At 38.3% G+C, this 21,065-nt stretch overlaps 3 protein-coding genes across 4 annotated transcripts in view; 2 read left to right on the top strand and 1 right to left on the bottom strand.

Annotated features, from left to right (window-relative positions):
- Positions 1 to 942: 942 nt before the first annotated feature.
- LOC107150830 (bromodomain-containing protein 8-like) lies at positions 943 to 12,820 on the top strand. Its single transcript, XM_048811611.1, has 7 exons — positions 943 to 1,470; positions 2,790 to 3,059; positions 3,884 to 4,041; positions 7,589 to 7,678; positions 8,916 to 8,984; positions 11,479 to 11,656; positions 12,406 to 12,820. Exons 1-7 carry the CDS (start codon positions 1,168 to 1,170, stop codon positions 12,454 to 12,456), a joined length of 1,119 nt encoding a protein of 372 aa, XP_048667568.1. The 5' UTR covers positions 943 to 1,167; the 3' UTR covers positions 12,457 to 12,820.
- Positions 12,821 to 13,234: 414 nt separating this feature from the next.
- Positions 13,235 to 21,065, top strand: part of Nme5 (NME/NM23 family member 5) — a 15,187-nt gene continuing 7,356 nt past the window's right edge. For both annotated transcript variants that reach the window (XM_015495893.2, XM_048811608.1), the window contains exons 1-2: positions 13,235 to 13,391; positions 13,598 to 13,772. In XM_015495893.2, the coding sequence (XP_015351379.1) occupies positions 13,644 to 13,772 (129 nt within the window). In that variant the 5' untranslated portion in view covers positions 13,235 to 13,391; positions 13,598 to 13,643. The remainder of the gene's footprint in view (positions 13,392 to 13,597; positions 13,773 to 21,065) is intronic.
- LOC107141187 (non-histone chromosomal protein HMG-17-like) lies at positions 16,889 to 17,287 on the bottom strand. Its single transcript, XM_048811609.1, has one exon. It carries the CDS (start codon positions 17,285 to 17,287, stop codon positions 17,015 to 17,017), a length of 273 nt encoding a protein of 90 aa, XP_048667566.1. The 3' UTR covers positions 16,889 to 17,014.

The raw sequence follows: 21,065 nt of genomic DNA, 5'->3' as shown, positions 1-21,065 counted from the left end.
TTATAATTTTAGAAATGTGGAGTTGAAGCAGATAGTAGGGTATTGACTTAGATGCATAGAGAAATGAGATAAAAGTGCATATAATTAAAGATGGAGAGATTTGGAAATTACCTGAATAGAGGACAAAATTGGAAATTAAGTGTGTATGTGTGTGTGTGTGTGTGATTTTTTTTTTTTTTTTTTTTTGAGGTGTGATATGGAGGTTCAAACTCAGGGGCTCTTTACCACAGCCCATTTATTTTTAGAGCCTTGCTAAATTGCTGAGGTTGGCCTTGAACTTGTAGTTCTCCCTCTTCCACCTCAAGATGCTGGGATTACAGGCATGTACCACTGCAATCAGCTTCTGTATACATTTGTTGGTTGGTTGGTTGGTTGGTTGGTTAGTACTGGGGATTGAACCCAGGGGCACTTAACTACTGAGCCACATTCCCCAACCATTTTTATTTTTTATTTAGATAGAGGATCTCACTGAGTTGCTTAGTCCTCACTAGGTTCCTGAGGCTCACTTTGAACTCCCAATCCTCCTGCCTCAACCTCCTGAGCTGCTGGGATTATAGGTTTGCACCACTGCACTTGGCTCTATATACATTTTTTAATGGAAGTATTAAGGAAGCAGAGAACCAAGCAAAAACATAAAAGAAAAGCCTGTATTTAAAGTTGTAAAAGGGAGAAGACAAATCTAAAAAATTTTTTAAAGCCAGGATAGTGTAGTACAATGAACAAGGGAAGATAGCATTAAAACTTGATGTTTCTGTTTTACTATGAAAAATGATAGTTGGATATGACCAAAAGTGAATTTTAAGGATGTGATGGTTAATAGGTTATGTATTTGCTGAGGAATATACCTCTTGTTCCCTCAAATTTGATGCCTTTTAGCTGAATTTATGGGTTATTTGGGATAAAGGAAGTCTGTTAAGCTAACTGTGTCTAGTTCTTTCCCTTCTTACGGAGTATGAGGAAATCCAAGTAAAAAACATTATTGGGTAATGTGTATTATATTGACATGAAGCTTTTTCTTATTTTAAAAGATTATTTCATTTCTTAATGTTTCCTTTCTGCTAGTTTTTGTACTTCCTGATAATGAATAGAGAAAAAATTCTGGCCCCTTGTATTTCTACTGAACTTGGAAGATGGAGATGCCTTAGGGATATTATTTGAATAAATTTAATGCATTTTTCTGTGTATTTACAGATGGGGCGTGAGTGGGTTTGGTTGGATTCTGAACAAGACTATCCCAATGACTCTGAGTTGAGCAACGACTGCAGGTCCCTCTTCAGTTCATGGGACTCCAGTCTGGATCTTGATGTGGGCAGCTGGAGGGAAACTGAAGATCCAGAGGCTGAGGAACTAGAGGAAAGCAGCCCAGGGAGAGAAACTAGTGAGCTGCTTGTGGGAGATGCAGGCAGTGAGGAGTCTCAGGAAGAGGCAGAGCAAGTCAACAGCCAGAACCTCCTCCATTTTCTTTCTGAGGTAATAGTGGGCATTAATTCCAAAGCCAAAAGAACATCAAATTTTTAAGAGAATGCTCACCCTTACATGTAGCTACCTTTCTCCATATTTACTAAAATATGAGGCCCATAGTGGCAATGACTAAGCTAATTGTTGTGTCCCCTGCACTTGGTGCTGATACAGAATATGCACCAAATATAGTCTTTAGGGAGCTAAAATCAAAGGAGTGGAATTTCTATATGTAAGACTGCCTTATGAGAATCCTTGCAATTTATTCTTTTTAAAAAAATTTTTTTTGGGGGGTGAACCTGGGACTGAACTCGGGTTTCAACCACTGAGCCACATCCCCAGCCCTATTTTGTATTTTATTTAGAGACAGGGTCCCACAGAGTTGTTGAGCACCTGCCTTGCCATTGCTGAGGCTGGCTTTGAACTCGTGGTCCTCTTGCCTCAGCCTCCCCAGCCACTGGGGCAATTCATTCTTTAAGAGTCATGAGAAGTTATACTTGACAAAACTCTCCTTGAAGCTTAAAATATTATAATTTAAGGCAGTCCCCCCACCCCCATACTAGAAATTGAACCCACGGGCACTCTACCGCTGAGTTACTCTACAGCCCTTCCCCTAACCCTCATTCCCAGAGACTGCATCTCACTAAGTTGTTGAGGCTGACAAACTTGAATTTGCAATCCTCTTGCCTTAGCTTCCTGAGTCACTGAGATTACAAGTGTGTACCATTGTGCCTGGCTGCAAGTCAGAATTTTAAAGGGTTCTTATTAACTTGGTACAGAGATAAGGACAAGAAATATATTGATAAGAAATATAGGGCTGGGAATGTGGCTCAAACGGTAACGCACTCGCCTGGCATGCGCGGGGTGCAGGGTTTGATCCTCAGCACCACATACAAATAAAATAGAGATATTGTGTCCACCGGAAACTAAAATAAATAAATAAATATTTAAAAAAAGAAATATAATTATTTGGACAAAAGAATTTATTTATGCTACAACTGAACACAGGATGAGCAAGGATCTAGTTCAGATGTTGCCACTTGTCTCTGTTGAAGTCTGTAGCAAACACATTTTTCAAGTTTTCTAGACAGCAAGTCCCAATTGATCAAAACTGAAAATTGAGAACATAAGCTCCTTGAAGATGCATGAACTGTATCTTTCTTGTTTACTATAGCATCCCTAGCAACTAACCCAGTGCCTATGTATACATTTGATAGGTTTGATTTCAAACCTATCTGCCATCTCAAGCATAATCACAGTGTCAGTGTAAGCATATGCCATTACTGATGTGTGGATAATTTGCATGGAGTTTCTGTACACTTTGATTACAGGTTGCTTATTTAATGGAGCCATTGTGCATTAGCAGCAAAGACTCAAGTGAAGGCTGCTATCCTCCATCTGGTACCAAACAACAAGAGGGAAGGGAAATTGAAGCCACTGAAGGAGAAGGGAATCCCTGCAGAGAAACTGAAGAGCCTTTAGCCAAGGTAGAACCTTTAATAGCTGAAAAAAGGCTGCAGGGAGAAAATGGAAAGCCTGAGGTGGTTCCTGTTCCCTCAGATATTAGTGCGGTTCAGGGACTACCCACAGAGAGTGAAGAGGTAAGTAAATAATTTAAATCAGCTGTCTGGTTGGTCTTCAAGGGGAGGTAGAGCAGAGTGGTTAGAGCTCATAGGTTAACTGCAGAGGTTTATAACTACCTGGTCCAAATCCTGGTTTTAGTACTACTTTTAGCTGTGTGTTCTTCGGCATATCACCACATATTTTAGAACCTCAGTTGTCTCTACTCCAAATAGGATAATGTGTTCTATTTTGTAGGTTTGCTGTGAGATTTAAATGAAACAGTTCACCCAGTGTCCTAGCTGAGTTCAGGAGTTTGAGACCAGCCTGGGGGACATTATCTTGCCAGTGGTTGTGGTGCTGCATGCCTATAATCCCAGCTACTTTCGAGGCCCAGGCAAGGGGATTGCAAATTCAAGGTCAACCTGGGCAATTTAGAATCTGTCTTTTAAAAAAAAGGATTAGGAATGTAGCTCAGTGGTAAAGCATCCCTGAGTTCAATCCCAAATACCAAAATAAAAACAAAACAAAATTTTATACATATAAAAATATATAAAAAAATCTGGCCAGCTATAGTTGTTACTCCAGGGCCCACAGATTCTATTGATAATTTCAAAGAGTACAGCATCCAACTAAAACTGAGTAAATATTGTTTTTTCATTTGGGGGTTGAGGAGGCAGAGTTAAAATTCTCTAGCAAGATACTTACTAAGAATTTATTGATTTAGGTCTAGTTAAGTCGGCTTTCTCTAATTTCTTTTATAGCTTTATAATAATTTGCCTTTTCTCACCTTAAGTTTAGCCTTATTTTATTCTGTGCAAATAAAATTACCACACAAATAGTAAAAGTTTCCTTAAATTCTCAGGGTGAGGTTCAGCTAGAATCCAAAGAGGAGGATCAAGGTGAAGGGTATGCTTCAGAGATGGAGGACCAGCCCCCTTCAGGAGACTGTGATGATGGCTTCAGCATTCAGGAAACTCCCCTTGTGGATATCCTCCTCAGTCATGCAAACTCCTCCAAACTGTAAGTATAGATCTGAGGGAATAGTTCAGTAGTAGAGAATTTGCTTAACATGTTTGAAGCTCTTGGTATGATGCCCAACATTATACAAACAAATTAAAAAAAACAAAAAACCCTATAAGTAGAGATTTTTATCCAAGATTAAGATTCATACTTTAACTTCTGTTTATTATTCCTATTTAAATATGTTACAATGAAATGAGTTACTTTTATAAGTTAAAAAAAAAAGGAAAACACTGTGAATTAAATATGTTTGTTGGATTTTTGTTTTGTTTTGTTTTGTTTTTGTTAGGTTTGAGGAAAGGTCTTCTTATATTGCCTAGTCTGGCCTGGAATTCCTGGACTCAGAAATTCAGGCATGTGCCACTGCACTTAGGTTCTATATACATTTATTGGTTGGTTGGTTGGTACGTACTGGGGATTGAATGCAGAGGCACTCAACTACTGAGCCACATTCTCCAGCCATTTTTATTTTTTATTTAGAGAGAGGGTCTCACTGATTTGGGCTCCCTGTTCTGATAGAGTTCTACAAATAATAGCATTTGTACTGGGCATGATGGCACATGCCTGTAATCCCAATGACTCAAATATAATTTTGGGGGATACCTGGGATTGAACTCAGGGGTGCTTAACCACTGAGCCAAATCCCCAGTCCTTTTTTGAATTTTTATTTAGAGATAGGATCTCATTAATTTACTTAGGTCTTGCTAAGTTGCTAAGAATGGTTTTGAACTCATTATCCTTCTGCCTTACTTTCTGAGCTGCTGGAATTATAGGCGTGTGTTACCATGCATGGCACCAAATGTAAATTTTAACATCATATAAATATAGATCTATAGGCTCTCCTATTATAAAACAAGTCTGATTCATCAACATTGAGTGTCCTTTAATTCTTCTTTCTTAATTACTAGGCTTCATTTGTTCAGGAAAGATTGCTCAGTCAGAATGTTTCTTAAATCTATTGCGGGGTGCAGTACTAGAGACTAAACCCAGGAGTACTCTACCACTGAGCTACATTCCCAGCCTTTTTTTAATTTCAATTTTTAAATTTTGAGATTGGGGGGTGGTTCTCACTAAATTGCCTAGGCTAGGTTCAAATTAGTGATCCTCTTACTTTAGCCTCCTCAGTAGCTGGGATTACAGGTGTGAGTCACTATAGTAATCATATAATCTTTATTAGAAAGCAATAGATACTAGTTTCCATATTTACTTGGCATGATACCTTAAGGGGAGATTAAAAAGGTAATTTTTGTTTGTTTGTTTGTTTGTTATTGGTAGGGAAGCGTAAATCTACTTTAAAAGAAGACATTCAGTCAGAGGTGGGGAGTGGAATATAGTTATCTAGTAGAGTGCTGCTTACCTAGCATATCCAAGGCCTTGGGTTCTATCCCCATCACTGTAAAAAATAAATGAATAAATCTCTAGAGCCTTCTTCTTAGGTACTTCCCTTGGTCTGTACTGATCTGTCAAGAAGAAAAGAAGAGTCTTTGGAGCACCATTCCCAGTCCGAAGGATCTTTCCAGTCTCACTTTTATTTTACTATCATTGCTTGGCATTCATTCCCATAAAGGTAGGCAAGGAATTTCTACAACAAAGTTGTGATTATGAAGTTACAATCCTAGCGTAGTGCTTTTCATATGGTAGGTACGTTAAAGGTCTGTTATATGGATATGTGAATGAAGTTACACCACCAGTACCAAGGAGAAAATGTTCATTCTGTTGAGTGACCAGAAACAAAGAAGTTTGTTTTGGGCTCCCTGTTCTGATAGATTTCTACAAATAATAGCATTTATACTGGGAATGGTGTAATCCCAATGAATCAGGAGGCTGCAGGAGAAGGATTGCAAATTTGAGGCCAGACTCAGCAATTTAGCAAGACCTGTGTCTCTAAATAAAATATAAAAAGTGCTGGGATTATGGCTCAGTGTTTAAGTGCCTTTGGGTTCAATCCTCAGTATTAATAATAATAATAATAATAATAATAATAGCATTTTCTTGGCATGATGCGTTCTGTAATCCCAGCTACTCTTGAAGACTGAGACAAGAGGATCACAAGATTAACCAAGGTCAGTGTGGACAATTTAGCAAAACCCTGCATCAACATTTAAATTTTTTTTAATTAAAAAATAAAAGAGGGTTGGGATTGTGGCTCAGCGGTGGAGTGCTGGTCTGGCACATACAAGGCCCTGGGTTCAATCCTCAGTACCACATTTAAAAAATGAATAAACAAAATAAAGGTATTGTCCAACTACTTCTAAAAAATAAAAATATATATATATATATAAAAAGATTGGGATGTAGCTCAGAGGTATAGCGATTAGCCCTAGTTCAATCCTGAGTACCACCAAAAAGAAAAAGAAAAAGAAAAATTGAACCAGTACTCTTCTAAATAGGCTGGGAATATAGCTCAGTTGGTAGAGTGCTTGCCTCATATGCACAAGGCTCTGGGTTCACATCCCCAGCACCACAAACAAAACAAATAAATAAATAAAATGAGACAGTTTAGCTCAGAGAAGGAAGGAAAAATGGTTTTGTCTTAGGTATTTTAAAGATCACTATACAGGGGAAAGTGAAAAAGAAAATTACTTAAATTGTTATTTGGTATGTGAAGTAAATATTTCTTTCTTTGGAAATATGGGAGAGGTTGTATTAGTGTGACATATTTCTGCATAAAAACAGGACCAGACTAACTTATCAAATACCTACTGAGCACCTACTATGTGCCATGTTCTGTCACAGGCACTTGGGAAACATTGAACAAAGACTGCTTTCAGCCTGGCATGGTGGTGCATGCCTGTAAACCCAGCAATTTGAGATGCTGAGTCAGGATGATTGCAAGTTCAAAGCCACCCTCAGCAATTTAGGGAGATCTAGTCTCAAAAATTAAAAAGGGCTGGGGATGTAGCTCAGTGATGGAGCACCCTGGGTCCAATCTCCAGTACCAAAAAAAAAAAAAGCGTTATCCTAGATCAGTTCTTTAAAGTCATGGCTGCTACAAAACAAATCTTCAAGAGTAGTAGAAAAGGTGGGGCTGGGGTTGTGGCTTGGTGGCAGAGTACTTGCCTTTCACATGTGAGGCACTGGGTTTGATCCTTAGCACCACATAAAAATAAATAAAAATATTGTGTCCGTGTATAACTAAAATTATATTTTTTAAAAAAGTAGAAAGAGTAGAAAAGGTTCCAGGCATGGTAATGCACACCTGTAATTCCAGTGGCTCAGGAGGTTGAGGCAGGAGGATTGAGAGTTCGAAGCCATCCTCAACAACTTAGTGAGGACCTGAGCAACCCACTGAGACTCTGTTTCTAAATAAAATACAAACAAGGGCTAGGGATGCGGCTTAGTGGTTGAGTGCCCCTGGGGTCAATCTCCAGTACTCTCCCCTGGAAAAAAAAAAAAAGGCATTAAATATATTTTTATTCCTGTGGTATTATATTCCTTCAGGTATTAAAATTAAGAGCACTATGCATTGAGAAAACCTCATCACTGGAGAGACAGAATACCATTTGTAAAGTTAACTATCTCTTTTCTGTCATGTTGTATCTTCTAGGACTGATCTAAGTCAAGGTGACCCTGTTCAGGATCATTTGCTATTTAAAAAAACTCTTTTGCCAGTCTGGAAGATGATTGCCAGTCACAGGTGGGTCTCCACAGTGGTAATAGGATTATGTTCAGAACTGAGGCATTAGCACGTTAGGTCTTAAGTATAAAAGGAGATATGTTTATCCCTCAAACAGGTCATAATACCTAAGACTCAGCTGCTTTTACTGGTCTGTACAAGAAATAGTTACTGCAGCTAAATTCAGTAGCCAAGCTGTGGAAACAACTTAGGTGCCCCTCAACAGATGAATGGATAAAGAAAATGCGGTATATATACACAGTGGAATATTACTCAACTATAAAGAAGAATGAAATTACGGCATTTGCCGGTAAATGGATGGAACTAGAGAATGTCATGCTAAGTGAAATAAACCAGTCCCATAAAACCAAAGGCTGAATGTTCTCTCTGATATGTGAATACTAACCCACAACAAGGAAGGATGAGGAGGGGAAGAATAGAAGTCCATTGTATTAGACAAAGGGGAATGAAGGGAAAGGGAGAGGGGAGGAGAATAGGAAAGACTGTAGAATTAATCAGACATAACTTTCCTGTGTTATATATGAATACATGACCAGTATAATTGCACATCATGTACAACCACAAGAATGGGATCTGATCCTAATTAGAATAAGTTATACTCCATATATGTATGATATGTCAAAATATGCTCTACGGTCATGTATATCTAAAAAGAAATAATAAAAATGTTGCTGTGCCATTTGAATTGTCTCCTGAAATTGATTTATATTACATGATATTTCGTACTTAAAATATGTATGCCTCCTTACAATATGACATATGGTAGATTCTTTTTTTTTTTTTAACATATAAAGGCCCTCAGGAGCTTTGAACAAATTTCTGAGCTCTAAATTAGTATATTATAATAATAGTTAAATATTTCACTGCTTTTTTAAAACTGGCAAGAGGAAATGTATAGATTTAGATTTCTTTTTTCTTTTTTCTCCTTTTTTTTTTTTTTTTTTTTTTGGCAGTACTGGGGATTCAAACCAGCTGCCCCCAGTTCTTTTTGTTTTATTTTGAGACAGGGTCTCACTAAGTTACCCAGGCTGGCCTCCAACTTGCCATCCTCACTGAGATTTACAGGATTCACAATAGATTTCCTCTTAATAGTGCTCAGTTTGCATTCCACTAAGGGAAATCTAACAAGAACTGAGCCTTAACTCTGTATTTTTAAGTAGTATTGTTCATAGCCACTCTTCTTATTTAGAGTAATTGCCAGGGTTTCTTCACTTTTTCTGGGTTTGTCCCTTAACAGGTTCAGCAGTCCATTTTTGAAGCCTGTGTCAGAAAGGCAGGCCCCAGGATACAAGGATGTGGTGAAAAGGTCAGTGGAAAAGGTGTCAAGAAAGGTTGGCTGCTTTTTTATATCTGTCTTTTCATTCTTTTCCCATCTGTTAGATTATTTCTTTATTTATATTACTTATAAATTACTTATAAATTCAATACACACACACACACACACACACACAATTTTTGTACCAGGAATTGAACCCAGAGGCGCTTAATCACCAAGCCACATCCCCCAGCCCTTTTAATTTTTTTATTTTAAGACAAGGTCTCTCTAAAGTAGCTTAGAGCCTTGCTAAGTTGCTGAGGCTGGCTTTAAACTTTCAATCCTCCTGCCTCAGCCTCCCGAGCCACAGGAATTTTAGGCTTGCACCACTGGACCCAGCAGACTCAACATATATTTTACAGCCAAACAAGTTTATAAAGTTAGGAGTTCAGTGTCTTCACTTGAGAAGTAATGCAAGTAAACTTTTTTTTTTTTTTTGCAGTATTGACTTTTCAAGTAATATGATCCATTCATTATAGTCTTAAATTAGTCTTTGACTTTTTTTTTTTTTTGTGAATGTGTATGGTACTGGAGACTGAACCCAAGGGTACTCTAGCACTGAGCCACATTCCCAGCCCCTTTTTATTTGTTTTTAAAATTTTGAGACAGGGTCTAAGTTGCCAAGCCTGACCTTGAACTTTCAATTAATCCTCCTGTCTCAGCCTCCAAAACTTTAAGGCAATTAATTAGTTATAGGTATTCTGAGGCAAAAATATTAACCCAAAAAGAAGTTGCATACAAAGTTACAAAGGGTTGGTTGAGTACAGTATTTTGAATTTTTATTTATTTCTTACATACATGACAATAGTGGAATGCATTACATTCATAATTATCCATTCACAGCACGATTTTTTTGTAACTGTATATAAAGTATGTTCACGCCAAATTATGCCATTATATGTGAACTCTCTTTTTTTTTTCATTAAAATTCTTAATACACCTTTATACCACAGTTTATCATATCTCTGTGTATAAGGTATGTTGACACCAAATTCACATCTTCTTACATGTATTTTGTATAATGATGACCATCACCTTCGACAATCCTTGCTACTCCCCTTCCCCCTCCCTTTCCCTAAAATGCTATTATAAAACAGTGTGGTAATAGAATATAAAAGATCATAGCTGAACCTTTAGTTCATTTGTAGTGCTAAAACAAAATACCTCAGATTGGGTAATAGAAGTTTATTTCTCATGGTTCTAGAGACTGGGAAGTCCTAGATGAAGATGCTGGCAGAACTGGTGTCTAGTAAGATCTCCTGTCTGCTTCCAAGATGGTACTTTCTTGCCTCACACATGTGAGGCACTGGGTTTAATCCTCAGCATCACATAAAAATTAATTAATTAATTAAAGGTATTGTGTCCATCTATAATTAAAAATATTTTTTTAAAAAGATGGTGCCTTGTTTCTATACACTCCTGAGAGGACAAATGGTTTGTCCTCATGTGGGGAAGGACAGTGATTATTGAAGACAAACTGAACACTGGAGCTCCTTACAGCCTTGATACCTGAGGCTGACTCTGTTCCTATAATAATTGAAGAGTGTCTTGGCCTGTGGACTTTGGAGTCAGGCTGCCTCTGAATTGGAGTCCAGAATGTGTTACTTTGGGCAAGTACTTAACCTTTTTAAGTTTCCCAATTTGCCCAACAAAGTTTAATAATAATCCTTTTTTTTATTTTTTATTTTTTTTGGTACTGAGAATTACACCAAGGGATATCTTACCACCAAAATACATCCACAGTCTTTCTTTTTTTCCTTTTTAATTTTTTTTTATCATAAGACAGGGTCTTGCTAAGTTACTTAATGCCTTGCCAACTTGCTGAGGCTGTCCTTGAACTTGCAGTCTTGCTGAGTTGCCGGGATTACAAGTGTGTATAACCACACTCAGCCCTGTTTTTGTTTTTAGATGGAGTCTTGCAGTTTTCCAGGCTGTCTCCATAATCCTCTTGCCTCAGTCTCCTGAATAGCTGATATTATAGGCACACACAATCATGCTTGGTTCTCTTGTCATTTGGGAGGCTGTTGCAGGAAGATCTACAGTTCAAGACCAGCCTTGGAAACAGTAAGATTCCATCTCCTGTTCCTCTTTCTCCTCCTCATCAGCATCATAACAACAGTAATAATACCTACATTATCTGTTTATTGAGAGGATTAATTTGTGATAGAATGTATCTATCATAGTGCTTGGCCTGTTGTAAATAGTCAGATGTTAGCTGCTGCTGCTATTTTATTATCTGATGGGCTTTATTATCTTTGCTACCATTTTTCATTATAGCCAGTTTGCTGGGTGCAGTTTCCATGCCTACCTCATAATAAAAATAATAAAAAAAGCTAAGAATGTAAACAGTGGTAAATCTGGGTTCAATACCCAATATGAAAAATAAAAACAAAATAAAACAACAGTTATCTAAGAGAGCATGTTAGGTCACCACTTTTTACACATTACAGCTTGATTTTCTCTGGTTTCTCTTGGCCATCTGCAGACCCATGGACTTAACTAGCCTGAAGAGGAATCTGTCTAAGGGGCGGATTCGTACCATGGCCCAATTCCAGCGGGATCTGATGCTGATGTTCCAAAATGCTGTGATGTACAATGACTCTGATCATCATGTATATCATATGGCTGTGGAGATGCAGCGTGAAGTCTTGGAACAAATTCAGGTACTACATGGAGTGAGCTGCAAGGAAAAGGTGCACAGCCTCTGGAATCTGATTTTGAAAAGTTTATAAGAATGAGGGTGATGTTGAGGTGATTCAAGGACCTTAAGGATTGATGATTGAGCCTGATGATTTGGAAAACTCTGAGACTCAATAGGTCCATCTTTAATACATAGTGAAATGAAGTAGTCTATAAAGGTAGGTAGCAAGAAAGCTGGAGATGGACAAGTAATAGGACTCTTACTTCCAGAGAAGCTTCAAATCAGAGGGCTAAAAATGTAAACTACAGTCGCTGTCCATTTTTTGGTTGCTTAATCTGTTGATATTATTGTACATTCACACTTTCTCATCTTTAGAGGATTAGACATAGTAGCTTCAAAGGAACATTTGAGCTATGCAAAGGGTTGCATGCTTATAATCCCAGCTACTCAGGAGGCTGAGGCAGGAGGATCACAAGTTTGTCGCCAGCCTGGTCAACTTAGTGAAAAGAGACCCTGTCTCAAAATGAAAATTTTAAAGGGCTGGAGATGTAACTCAGCAATAGAGCACTTGCCTAGCATGCATGAGGCCTAGGTTCAATCACTAGTACCACAAAAGGGAAAAATATTTTTTTTGCCTGTTTCTTTTCTGGGCAGCATCATACTTTAAAGAAAAAAAATGTAGTTGGATCTATTTGCCAAAAAAGAAAATTGCATTCAATTCTTTGTAGCTTCTAAGATTCATAGCTTACTATCTATGCCTTGACTCTGTAGGTGCTGAGTATTTGGTTAGACAAGAGAAGAGACTTAAGTAATCTGGAATGAGTGCCAGCCAACCCAGTGGATGATGGAAATCTGTTTTGTTAACCTGGAGCTGCTACCCTGACCCTTTCTGGAGTTTGGACCTCTCTTTGAGACTCTGACCAGAGATCTCAGGGCTTGTTTTCCACTTCTCTGTTGTCTTTTCTAATAAGAGTAATGCTTTTATCTAACAACCATGGAGTCCACACTGTCTTTGGGTCTAATATTTTTAAAAGGGGGGGGGGGTGTTGAGATTTGGATTTATGTCATAAATGTTGCACATATTTTTGTTCCAAAGGATTCATTTAGGGGCAATTAGATTAAACCTTAACTACTTCTCTATAAATAAATATTTCTCAAACCAAAGGTTGCTTTTTAATGATTTCAGAAGCTGGGAATAGAGGGAGGTACTTCATGTAGTGAAACAAGTAAGATATCTGGTCTTTTTACATTGGCTGTCCAGAAGGGAATGGGACTGGCTAAGGGGAGCATTTATGATTTGTCTGATTTATAAAGAGGGGATATCAAAGGATCCTTCAAATGGGTCCGGGTGGGTGAGAAATTATGAAGAAAATGTCTAGTGCTTTAAGACTCACAAGGGAAAAACTATAAAACAACAACACTGTTACTGATTCCATTGGTTCAGAATCCTTCAGGGGGCTGGAACATATGTGTAGCTCAGTGGTAGGGCCTGTGCTTAGCATGCAGGGGGCCTTGGGTTCAATCCCTAGCCCCAACCACTCCCCAACCCTCAAAGAAAAAGAACCGATCAGAGGCTTGTGAAGTGTCTGCTTGGATTGGCCCTCAGCAGCCACCGTTGGCAAGCCGGGACTTCAGGTCTCCTAGCAACAAGTTTGTGTGGCGGCAGAAGGGTGTTCACCAAGGCGAGCGCTCAGAAAGTCTATCCTGGACCGTACCAGAGGACTTGGGGATCCAACTTTTCACTCACGCTTAACCCTGTATGTAGAGTGGTCTTGGTAGGGCGGGGTCTTTTAAGGCAGTTGGCTGGAACCATTCCCCTCAATGAGTGGAATTCCCCTCCAGACTGTTTGTAGAAAAACATGGCAGTTCTCCCTTTATAAATTAATTAAATCTATCACCTAATACTACTATTCTTAATTAAAGTTATGTTGTATTTGGGGTGGGGGGATGTATGTCATTGCAGTTGATATCTGTCAAGAAACTTCTAAATTGTACCCAGAAAAGCCAGAATGGAGATATCAATGCCCCCACCTCAGATATATGTAGAAAAAACTCTGGCTATTATCAAACCAGATATTGTTGACAAAGAGGAAGAGATACAAGATATTATTCTAAGATCTGGATTCACAATTGTTCAGGTAACTTCTGGGCATGATCATGCTTTTTAAAAAATCTTTGACACCCCCTCCCTTTAAATGTTTATGTAAATGTGCGGTACTACCCATTTAGAGCCTTAGTGTTAAGCATTAAATTTAGCTTTATTTTTCTAAATATAAAAATGGTATGTGACAGTTAAGTTTTTGTCACAGTTCAAGTGGAAATAAAATGAGAAGTAAATCGCTTTTTCCTTCACCTTCCCATCTCCCACCCCACATCCCAATCTCCAGAGAGACAACCACTTAACACTTTCTGGTCTTCCAGGAGTTATCTATGTGTTTAAAAACTTTTTTAAGAATTATTTTTAGTTGTAGATTAACACAATACCCTTATTTAATTTATTTTTTTTAACATGGTGCTAAGGATCAAACCCAGTGCCTCACATATGCTAGGCAAGTGCTGTACCACAGAGCTACAACCCCAGCCCCACAAACATTTTCCCAGCTGTTCCATCCCCTGTGCCCCTTTACAAAATCCCTTAGATAGCATTCAGATTACATCCGAATCTATCTTATCCTTTCTAATTTAGGTGTAATATTTGCCCATACAGTTAATTTACTTGATTCTCTATGGATGGATTTTTAAATTGTTGCTATTTTTTCAATTATTATAAACATTTAGTATTTTACACCTTACATTTGTTTTACAGTATTCTAGAGGTTTGAAAATGAATATAAAATGTAGGGGCTGGGATTGTGGCTCAGTGGTAGAGTGCTCCTCTAGCATGCTGATCCTCAGCACCACATAAATATAAAATGAAGATATTGTGGTCACCTAAAACTAAAAAATAAACATTTTTTAAAAATGTAAAAATTATCAAATAGAATTGAATTTGGGGGGAGGGAGTACCAGGGATTGAACTCAAGGGCACTCAACCACTTAGCCACATCTCCAGCCTTTTTTAGTATTTTATTTAAGACAGGGTCTCACTGAGTTGCTTGCCCAGCAGAATTGAATAGTGTGTGTGTGTGTGTGTGTGTGTGTGTGTGTGTACGTGCTTGTATGTATGGTGCTGGGGATTGAACCCAGGGCCTTTTTCATGTGAGGTAAGCACTCTACCAACTGAGCTGTATCCCCAGCCCAGAATTGAATAATTTTAACTTGTCCTCTTTTTACTAACTTATTTGAATTTCTAGTATTTTATTCTTTTTTAAAAAATATTTTTTTAGTTGTAGATGGACACAATACCTTTATTTATTTATTTATTTTTATGTGGTGCTGAGGATCGAACCCAGTGCCTCACACATGCTAGGCAAGCACTCCACCACTGAGCCACAAACCCAGCCCCTAGTATTTTATTCTCTTACATGTATGTATATGGTACCATAGTGCTTATTTAGTTAGTATTTTAAGAATAAAAAAAACTTCAGTTGTCTGTTCAGACATGTGATTTCAGTTGAGCTTTCATGGATAGGTGAGGGCTGAGCATAGGAATGGTACAAGAAAGTGTAGGGACATATTTAATATAATTAAAAGATTCAGTTGGCACAGTGGCATATGCCTGTAATCCCAGTGAATTGGGAGGCTGAAGCAGAAGGATCACCAGTTCAAGGCCAGTCTGGGCTGTTTAGCAAAACTGTGTCAAATAAAAATAGAAAGGGCTCAGTGTTAGAGAGCTCCTGGATTCAGTTCCCAATACTCTACACACACACACACAAAAAAATGTGTAACTGGGAGGGATAGGAGGGATACTGGGGACTGAATCCTGGGGCTCCTTTACCACTGAGCTACAAACCCAACCCCTTATGTTTTATTTTGAGAAAGGATTTTGCTGCGTTGCTCAGGGGCTTGCTAAATTGTTGAGCTGGCTTTGAACTATCATCCTGCCTCAGCCTCCCAAGTCTCTGGTATTACAGGTTTGACAAACTCGTCAAAACCTTCTTTGAAGGCTAAAATTAGTCAAAATATATAGATTAAAGAATGTCTTATTTACAGTTGTTAATAAGGAAGTGAGAAGTTTCAAAAGCACTTGATTTAGCTAATCCTTGATACTATTATTTAAAATTGAGACATGATACTATATATGGTTCTTATGCAAATTAGTGGTCTTTGTTGGGCATGAATGAGTGTAACTCTGTGTGTGTGTGTGTGTGTGTGTGTGTTACCAGAGATTGAACCCAGGGTCCCTTAACCACTGAATCACATCCTCAGCCCTTTTTATGTTTTATTTTGAGACTGGGTCTTGCTAAATTGCTGACTTAAATTTTCAGTCNAAAAAAAAAAAAAAAAAAAAACCTCCTAAAAATCAGTTTGTGTGTTTGTATATCACTTGGTTTAGTTAGCAGTGAGTTTCAGACAAAAGCAGCCATTGTATATTTTTTACTTTTCCCTTTCAGTACTGGGGATTGAATCCAAGGCACTCAACTATTGAGCTACATTTCCAGCCCTTTTATTTTTATGTTGAGGTTCTTTTTTTTAACTGTATCCAGCTTTATTAAAGATACTTTTTATAAACAATCATAGTATTTCAGGCAGGACATGGGCAGACAATCGTTAACAGTATACAAAAACTTTCAAACTCCCTTTGGACTACCAAAATCAGAAAGCCACTATAAAACCCAATGAAGTCTTCATTTGATGCTCTGAATAGGGAAAGTTTAGAGTGAGGGTTGACATTTCACATTTAGCATGTTGTTTAACAACAACTTTTCACAAGCCGACCCTGACTTTCAGGAAATGAAAGGAAAATGGCAAAAATTATTAATCTGAAGATCCACAATCTAGAAAAGGAACTGCTGCTCTTCTGAGGGACACTATTCTCAATGATGTCACTGGAAAGTCCAGATTGCCCCACACACTGATAATCACACTGGAATCAGGTCCCAACAGGTCTGAGTTTAGGGGAGTTAAGTCTATGCCGATGACAGGGACATGAGGACATACAGATGAGTCTGAGTTTTTCCATACCACAAGTCATTTGTGCCAAGGTGACTATGTGTGCCAACATCAGGGAATCCCTTCCTCTTGGGAACAAAGGGGAAGTCTCTCAAAACTAGAAGGGAAAGGTGTTTTCCCCCACAGCAATCCAGCTTTGGAGACATTCTACTAGTGACATATGCTCCTTCCCCCAAAAACAACAATGAAGTGTTCTGTGTGCTAACAACATAGCTTAAAAAAAAAAAAAAGTAAAACAGAATTCTGCATTTTTATAAAACTTGATAAAAAATAGTATTTCAAACTGTACAGTCACCAGAAGTACACAGTTATCAAAAACGCACACACTTCACTTGGCATCTCCAGCACCTTCAGTTTTCTGTGCCTGGTCTGTTTTGGCATCTCCATTTTCTGCAGGGTTATTCCCATCCTTGCCAGTGTCAGCTTTTCCCTTTTTCCCTTTGGGTACCTTCTCTCCCTTCTTTGCAGGGGCCTTTTTAGGCTTGGGCTCTGGCTTTGGAGGAGCAGGTTTGCCAGACAACCTTGCAGATCTTCTCTGTGGTTCGTCTTTCACCTTGGCTTTATCTCCTTTAGCATCCCTTTCAACCTTTCTCTTGGGCATAGTGGTGACGGTGGCAGGACGCAGGCGCTGGACTTGGGGATGCAGCGGCGCGCTGCTTTGGTCAGTCCGGGTCGTTCTCGCCTTTTTCTTCTTCCTGTTTTGAGGTTCTTAATAAGTTGCTGAGGCTGGCCTTGAACTTGATCCTTCTGCCTCAGCTTCCCCTGGGCTAGGATTATAGGCATGCCATCTTACCCAATAAGCCATGGTGTATTGTATGTTGCTGTTACTGCTGCTGCTTTGTTTTTCTTCTTTAATTGTGGTAAAATATACATAATAAAATGTACCATTTTAACATTTTTGTTTCTTACACTGGGGATTGAACCCAGAGGTGCTCTACCACTGAGCCACATCTTCAGCTTCAGCCTCTTTTTAGGTTTTTTTCTTTTGATACAGGATTTCACTAAATTGCCTCAAATTTGTGATCCTCCTGCCTCCCTCCTGATTTACTGGGATTACAGACATGAGCCGCCATGTCCAGCTAATTTTTAAGGGTACAACTTTTTTTTTTTTGGTCCTGGGGAGTGAACCCAGGGGCACTTTACCAATAAATCCTAGTCTTTTTTATTTTGAGGCGGTGTCTTGCTAAATTGTGTAAAGTTTTGCTGAATTGCTGAGGCTGATCTCAAAATTTCAATCTTCCTGAATCACTAGGGCCACAGTCATGAGCCAGCACACCTGGAAAGGGTTCATTTAAGTGCCATTAAATACATTCACATTGTGTAAATATCACCATCACCCATCTCTGGAACTAAAACTACTCATTAAAAAATAACTCCTTGTTCCCTCTCCCCCATCCCCTGGTAACTGCTATTCTAGTTTCTATCTCTAGGAATTTGACTATTCTAGCTATTTCATGTAAGTGAAATCATACAATATTTGTCCTTTTGTACTGTATGCTTTTAAAAATAGGCTTTCTTGGAGTTAGGAGTCCATTGAATTTGAGGCTTTCCTGTTCTATTTGGGAAAGATTTCTGAAAAATTATATATCTTCTTCTCAGTAGGTGGCAGTCTTTCCTTTGTTTCGAATTAAGAGTTCTGTACTGGTTGTAATTGATATTACTGCTTCTCTTTTTTTGTCAACCTAATTTCAAAAAATTTCACCTGATTTAATTTTAAAGCAAACAATGGCAACTGGTTCAGTATCAACTTTAAAGATGGACCTTATTTTTTTAAATGATGCTATATTGCTTATTGACTTCTACTTATGGACACAATATTTTCTAGCAGGAAACCAAGGGGAAAATTTCCTTAGAGCTTCCTTACACTTAGTATTCACTTAGCTCTTACATTCAAAGCTTATTCAAATGCATAAGAAACTACTGCAGAAACAAAAATGTTGTATTCACTTAGGAATCTAAGTTTAAAAATTACATCCCTGTATCAGTCTGATACCTTTTTTGTGGTAGCAACTGCACATGATTTTATGTTTTATACAGGATTACCCATGCGAAAGGTCAAAGGGTTGTATTGTCACATTTCAGCTCCATGTACCACCATGAGTTTGAGTTTATTTATCCAGAAAATAACTAGAAATGTGAGTTTAAAATTGAGTCACTGAAATATTTATGTTTTAAGAAGCATGTCATTTATATTTACTTTTTCAGTTGAATAATGTTAACTCATTTTGCCTTGAACAGAAGTGATAAATAACTTGGATCTAAGTAATTTACTTCTTTATAACTGCCAAAAAAAAAAAAGATGCTACATTAGCTAGCATACTGCAGAAGGTAGCTTTCCCTGCTTAAGAGGCATGTGGTACATTGGGAATGGTAGAGTGCTGGGGAGGAAGGGGACAACTGACAGACCTCTTTGGGAGTCTGCTATAGAGTCAAGTAGAGCTCCCTTTAAAAGGTTTAGGGGAGGGCCTGGTGCAGTGGCCCACTCCTGTAATCCTACGGATCTTGAGTTCAAAGCCAGCCTCAGCAATTTAGTGAGGCCCTAAGCAACTCAGCAAGACTCTCTCTCTAAATAAAATACAAAATAGGGCTAGGGGATGTGGCTTAGTGGTTAAGCATCTCTGGGTTCAATCCCCAGTACTAAATAAATAAATAAATAAATAAATAAAAATTTTAAAAAAAAGTTTTGGGGTGGGACCCAATTCCACATTAGCCCTGGGAAATAAACCAAGATTTTGTTTTCAAAATGCAAAGTATATCAGGCTTAGCCATGATTTTACCCAGCACTCCACAGGCCTGTGTAAATCCACCATTTTACCTTATAAATGGTTCACAAAAAGAACCGATGAGCCAGGCACAGTGGCACACACCTGTAATCTCAGTGGATGGGAAGGCTGAGGCAGAAGGATTTGAGTTCAAAGCCAGCCTCAGCAACTTAGCAAGAGCCTGTCTCAAAAAAAGAACAAGGAGTGGGGCTGGAGTTGTGGCTCAATGGTAAGGCACTTTCCTAGTATGTGTGAGGCCCTGGTTTGATCCTCAGCACCACATATAAATAAAATAAAGGTATTGTGTCTACTTACAACTAAAAAATAAATATTAAAAAAAGAAAAGAAAAAAAGAAAGGTCTAGGGATGTGGATCAGTGGTTAAGCACCCCTGGTAATGNTTTTTTTTTTTTTTTTTTTTTTTTTTTTTTTTTTTTTTGGTGGCAGGAATTAAACCCAGGGGCACTTAACCACTGATGCAATATCCCCAGCCCTTTATATGTTTTATTTATTTTTTTACTAATATTTTTAGTTGTAGATGGACATATAACTTTATTTTATTTATTTTTATGTGGTGCTGGGATCAAACTATGTGCTAGGCAAACGCTTTACCACTGAGCTACAAACCCAACCCCTTATGTTTTATTTTGAGAAAGGATTTTGCTGCGTTGCTCAGGGGCTTGCTAAATTGTTGAGCTGGCTTTGAACTATCATCCTGCCTCAGCCTCCCAAGTCTCTGGTATTACAGGTTTGACAAACTCGTCAAAACCTTCTTTGAAGGCTAAAATTAGTCAAAATATATAGATTAAAGAATGTCTTATTTACAGTTGTTAATAAGGAAGTGAGAAGTTTCAAAAGCACTTGATTTAGCTAATCCTTGATACTATTATTTAAAATTGAGACATGATACTATATATGGTTCTTATGCAAATTAGTGGTCTTTGTTGGGCATGAATGAGTGTAACTCTGTGTGTGTGTGTGTGTGTGTGTGTGTTACCAGAGATTGAACCCAGGGTCCCTTAACCACTGAATCACATCCTCAGCCCTTTTTATGTTTTATTTTGAGACTGGGTCTTGCTAAATTGCTGACTTAAATTTTCAGTCCTCCTGCCTCAGCCTCCTGAGCTGCTGGGATTACAGGGTGCCCCACCACACTCAGCCCTTTATTTTTTATCTATTGGTACTAGGGATTGAACCCGGAGCACTTTGTCATTGAGTTACATCCAATTCTTTATTTTCTGTTTTGAGACAGTATCTCTCTAAGTTGCTGAGAGTCTTGCTAAATTGAGCAGGCGAGGCTTGAACTTGGGATACTCATATCTCAGACTCTTGAGCCTCTAAGATTGCAGGTATGCCACCATAACCAGCTGAATTTAATTTACCTTTATTATGATGATGATTATTATTATTGAACATAGAGGTGCTCAACTATTGAGCCAAAATGCCAGCCTTATTTATTTATTTAGGTACCAGGAATTGAATCCAGGGGTGCTTAACCACTGAACCACATCCCTAGCCCCTTTTTATATTTTATTTAGAGACAGGGTCTCATTGAGTTGCTTAGGGCCTCACTAAATTGCTAAGGCTGGCTTTGAATTCACAAACATCCTGTCTCAGC

Source organism: Marmota marmota, unplaced genomic scaffold, assembly GCF_001458135.2.
Source record: "Marmota marmota marmota unplaced genomic scaffold, marMar, whole genome shotgun sequence".
NCBI lineage: Eukaryota > Metazoa > Chordata > Mammalia > Rodentia > Sciuridae > Marmota > Marmota marmota.
This window is presented reverse-complemented; position numbering and strand designations above follow the sequence as displayed.

Bases quoted from the DNA above. Each gene is read 5' to 3' on its own strand.
- LOC107150830 (XM_048811611.1), top strand. From the start codon at position 1,168: ATGCATTTTTCTGTGTATTTACAGATGGGGCGTGAGTGGGTTTGGTTG. The intron at 1,471-2,789 runs GTAATAGTGGGC...CTTTGATTACAG, and splicing joins TCCTCCATTTTCTTTCTGAG to GTTGCTTATTTAATGGAGCC. The intron at 3,060-3,883 runs GTAAGTAAATAA...TTAAATTCTCAG, and splicing joins TACCCACAGAGAGTGAAGAG to GGTGAGGTTCAGCTAGAATC.
- LOC107141187 (XM_048811609.1), bottom strand. From the start codon at position 17,287: ATGCCCAAGAGAAAGGTTGAAAGGGATGCTAAAGGAGATAAAGCCAAG.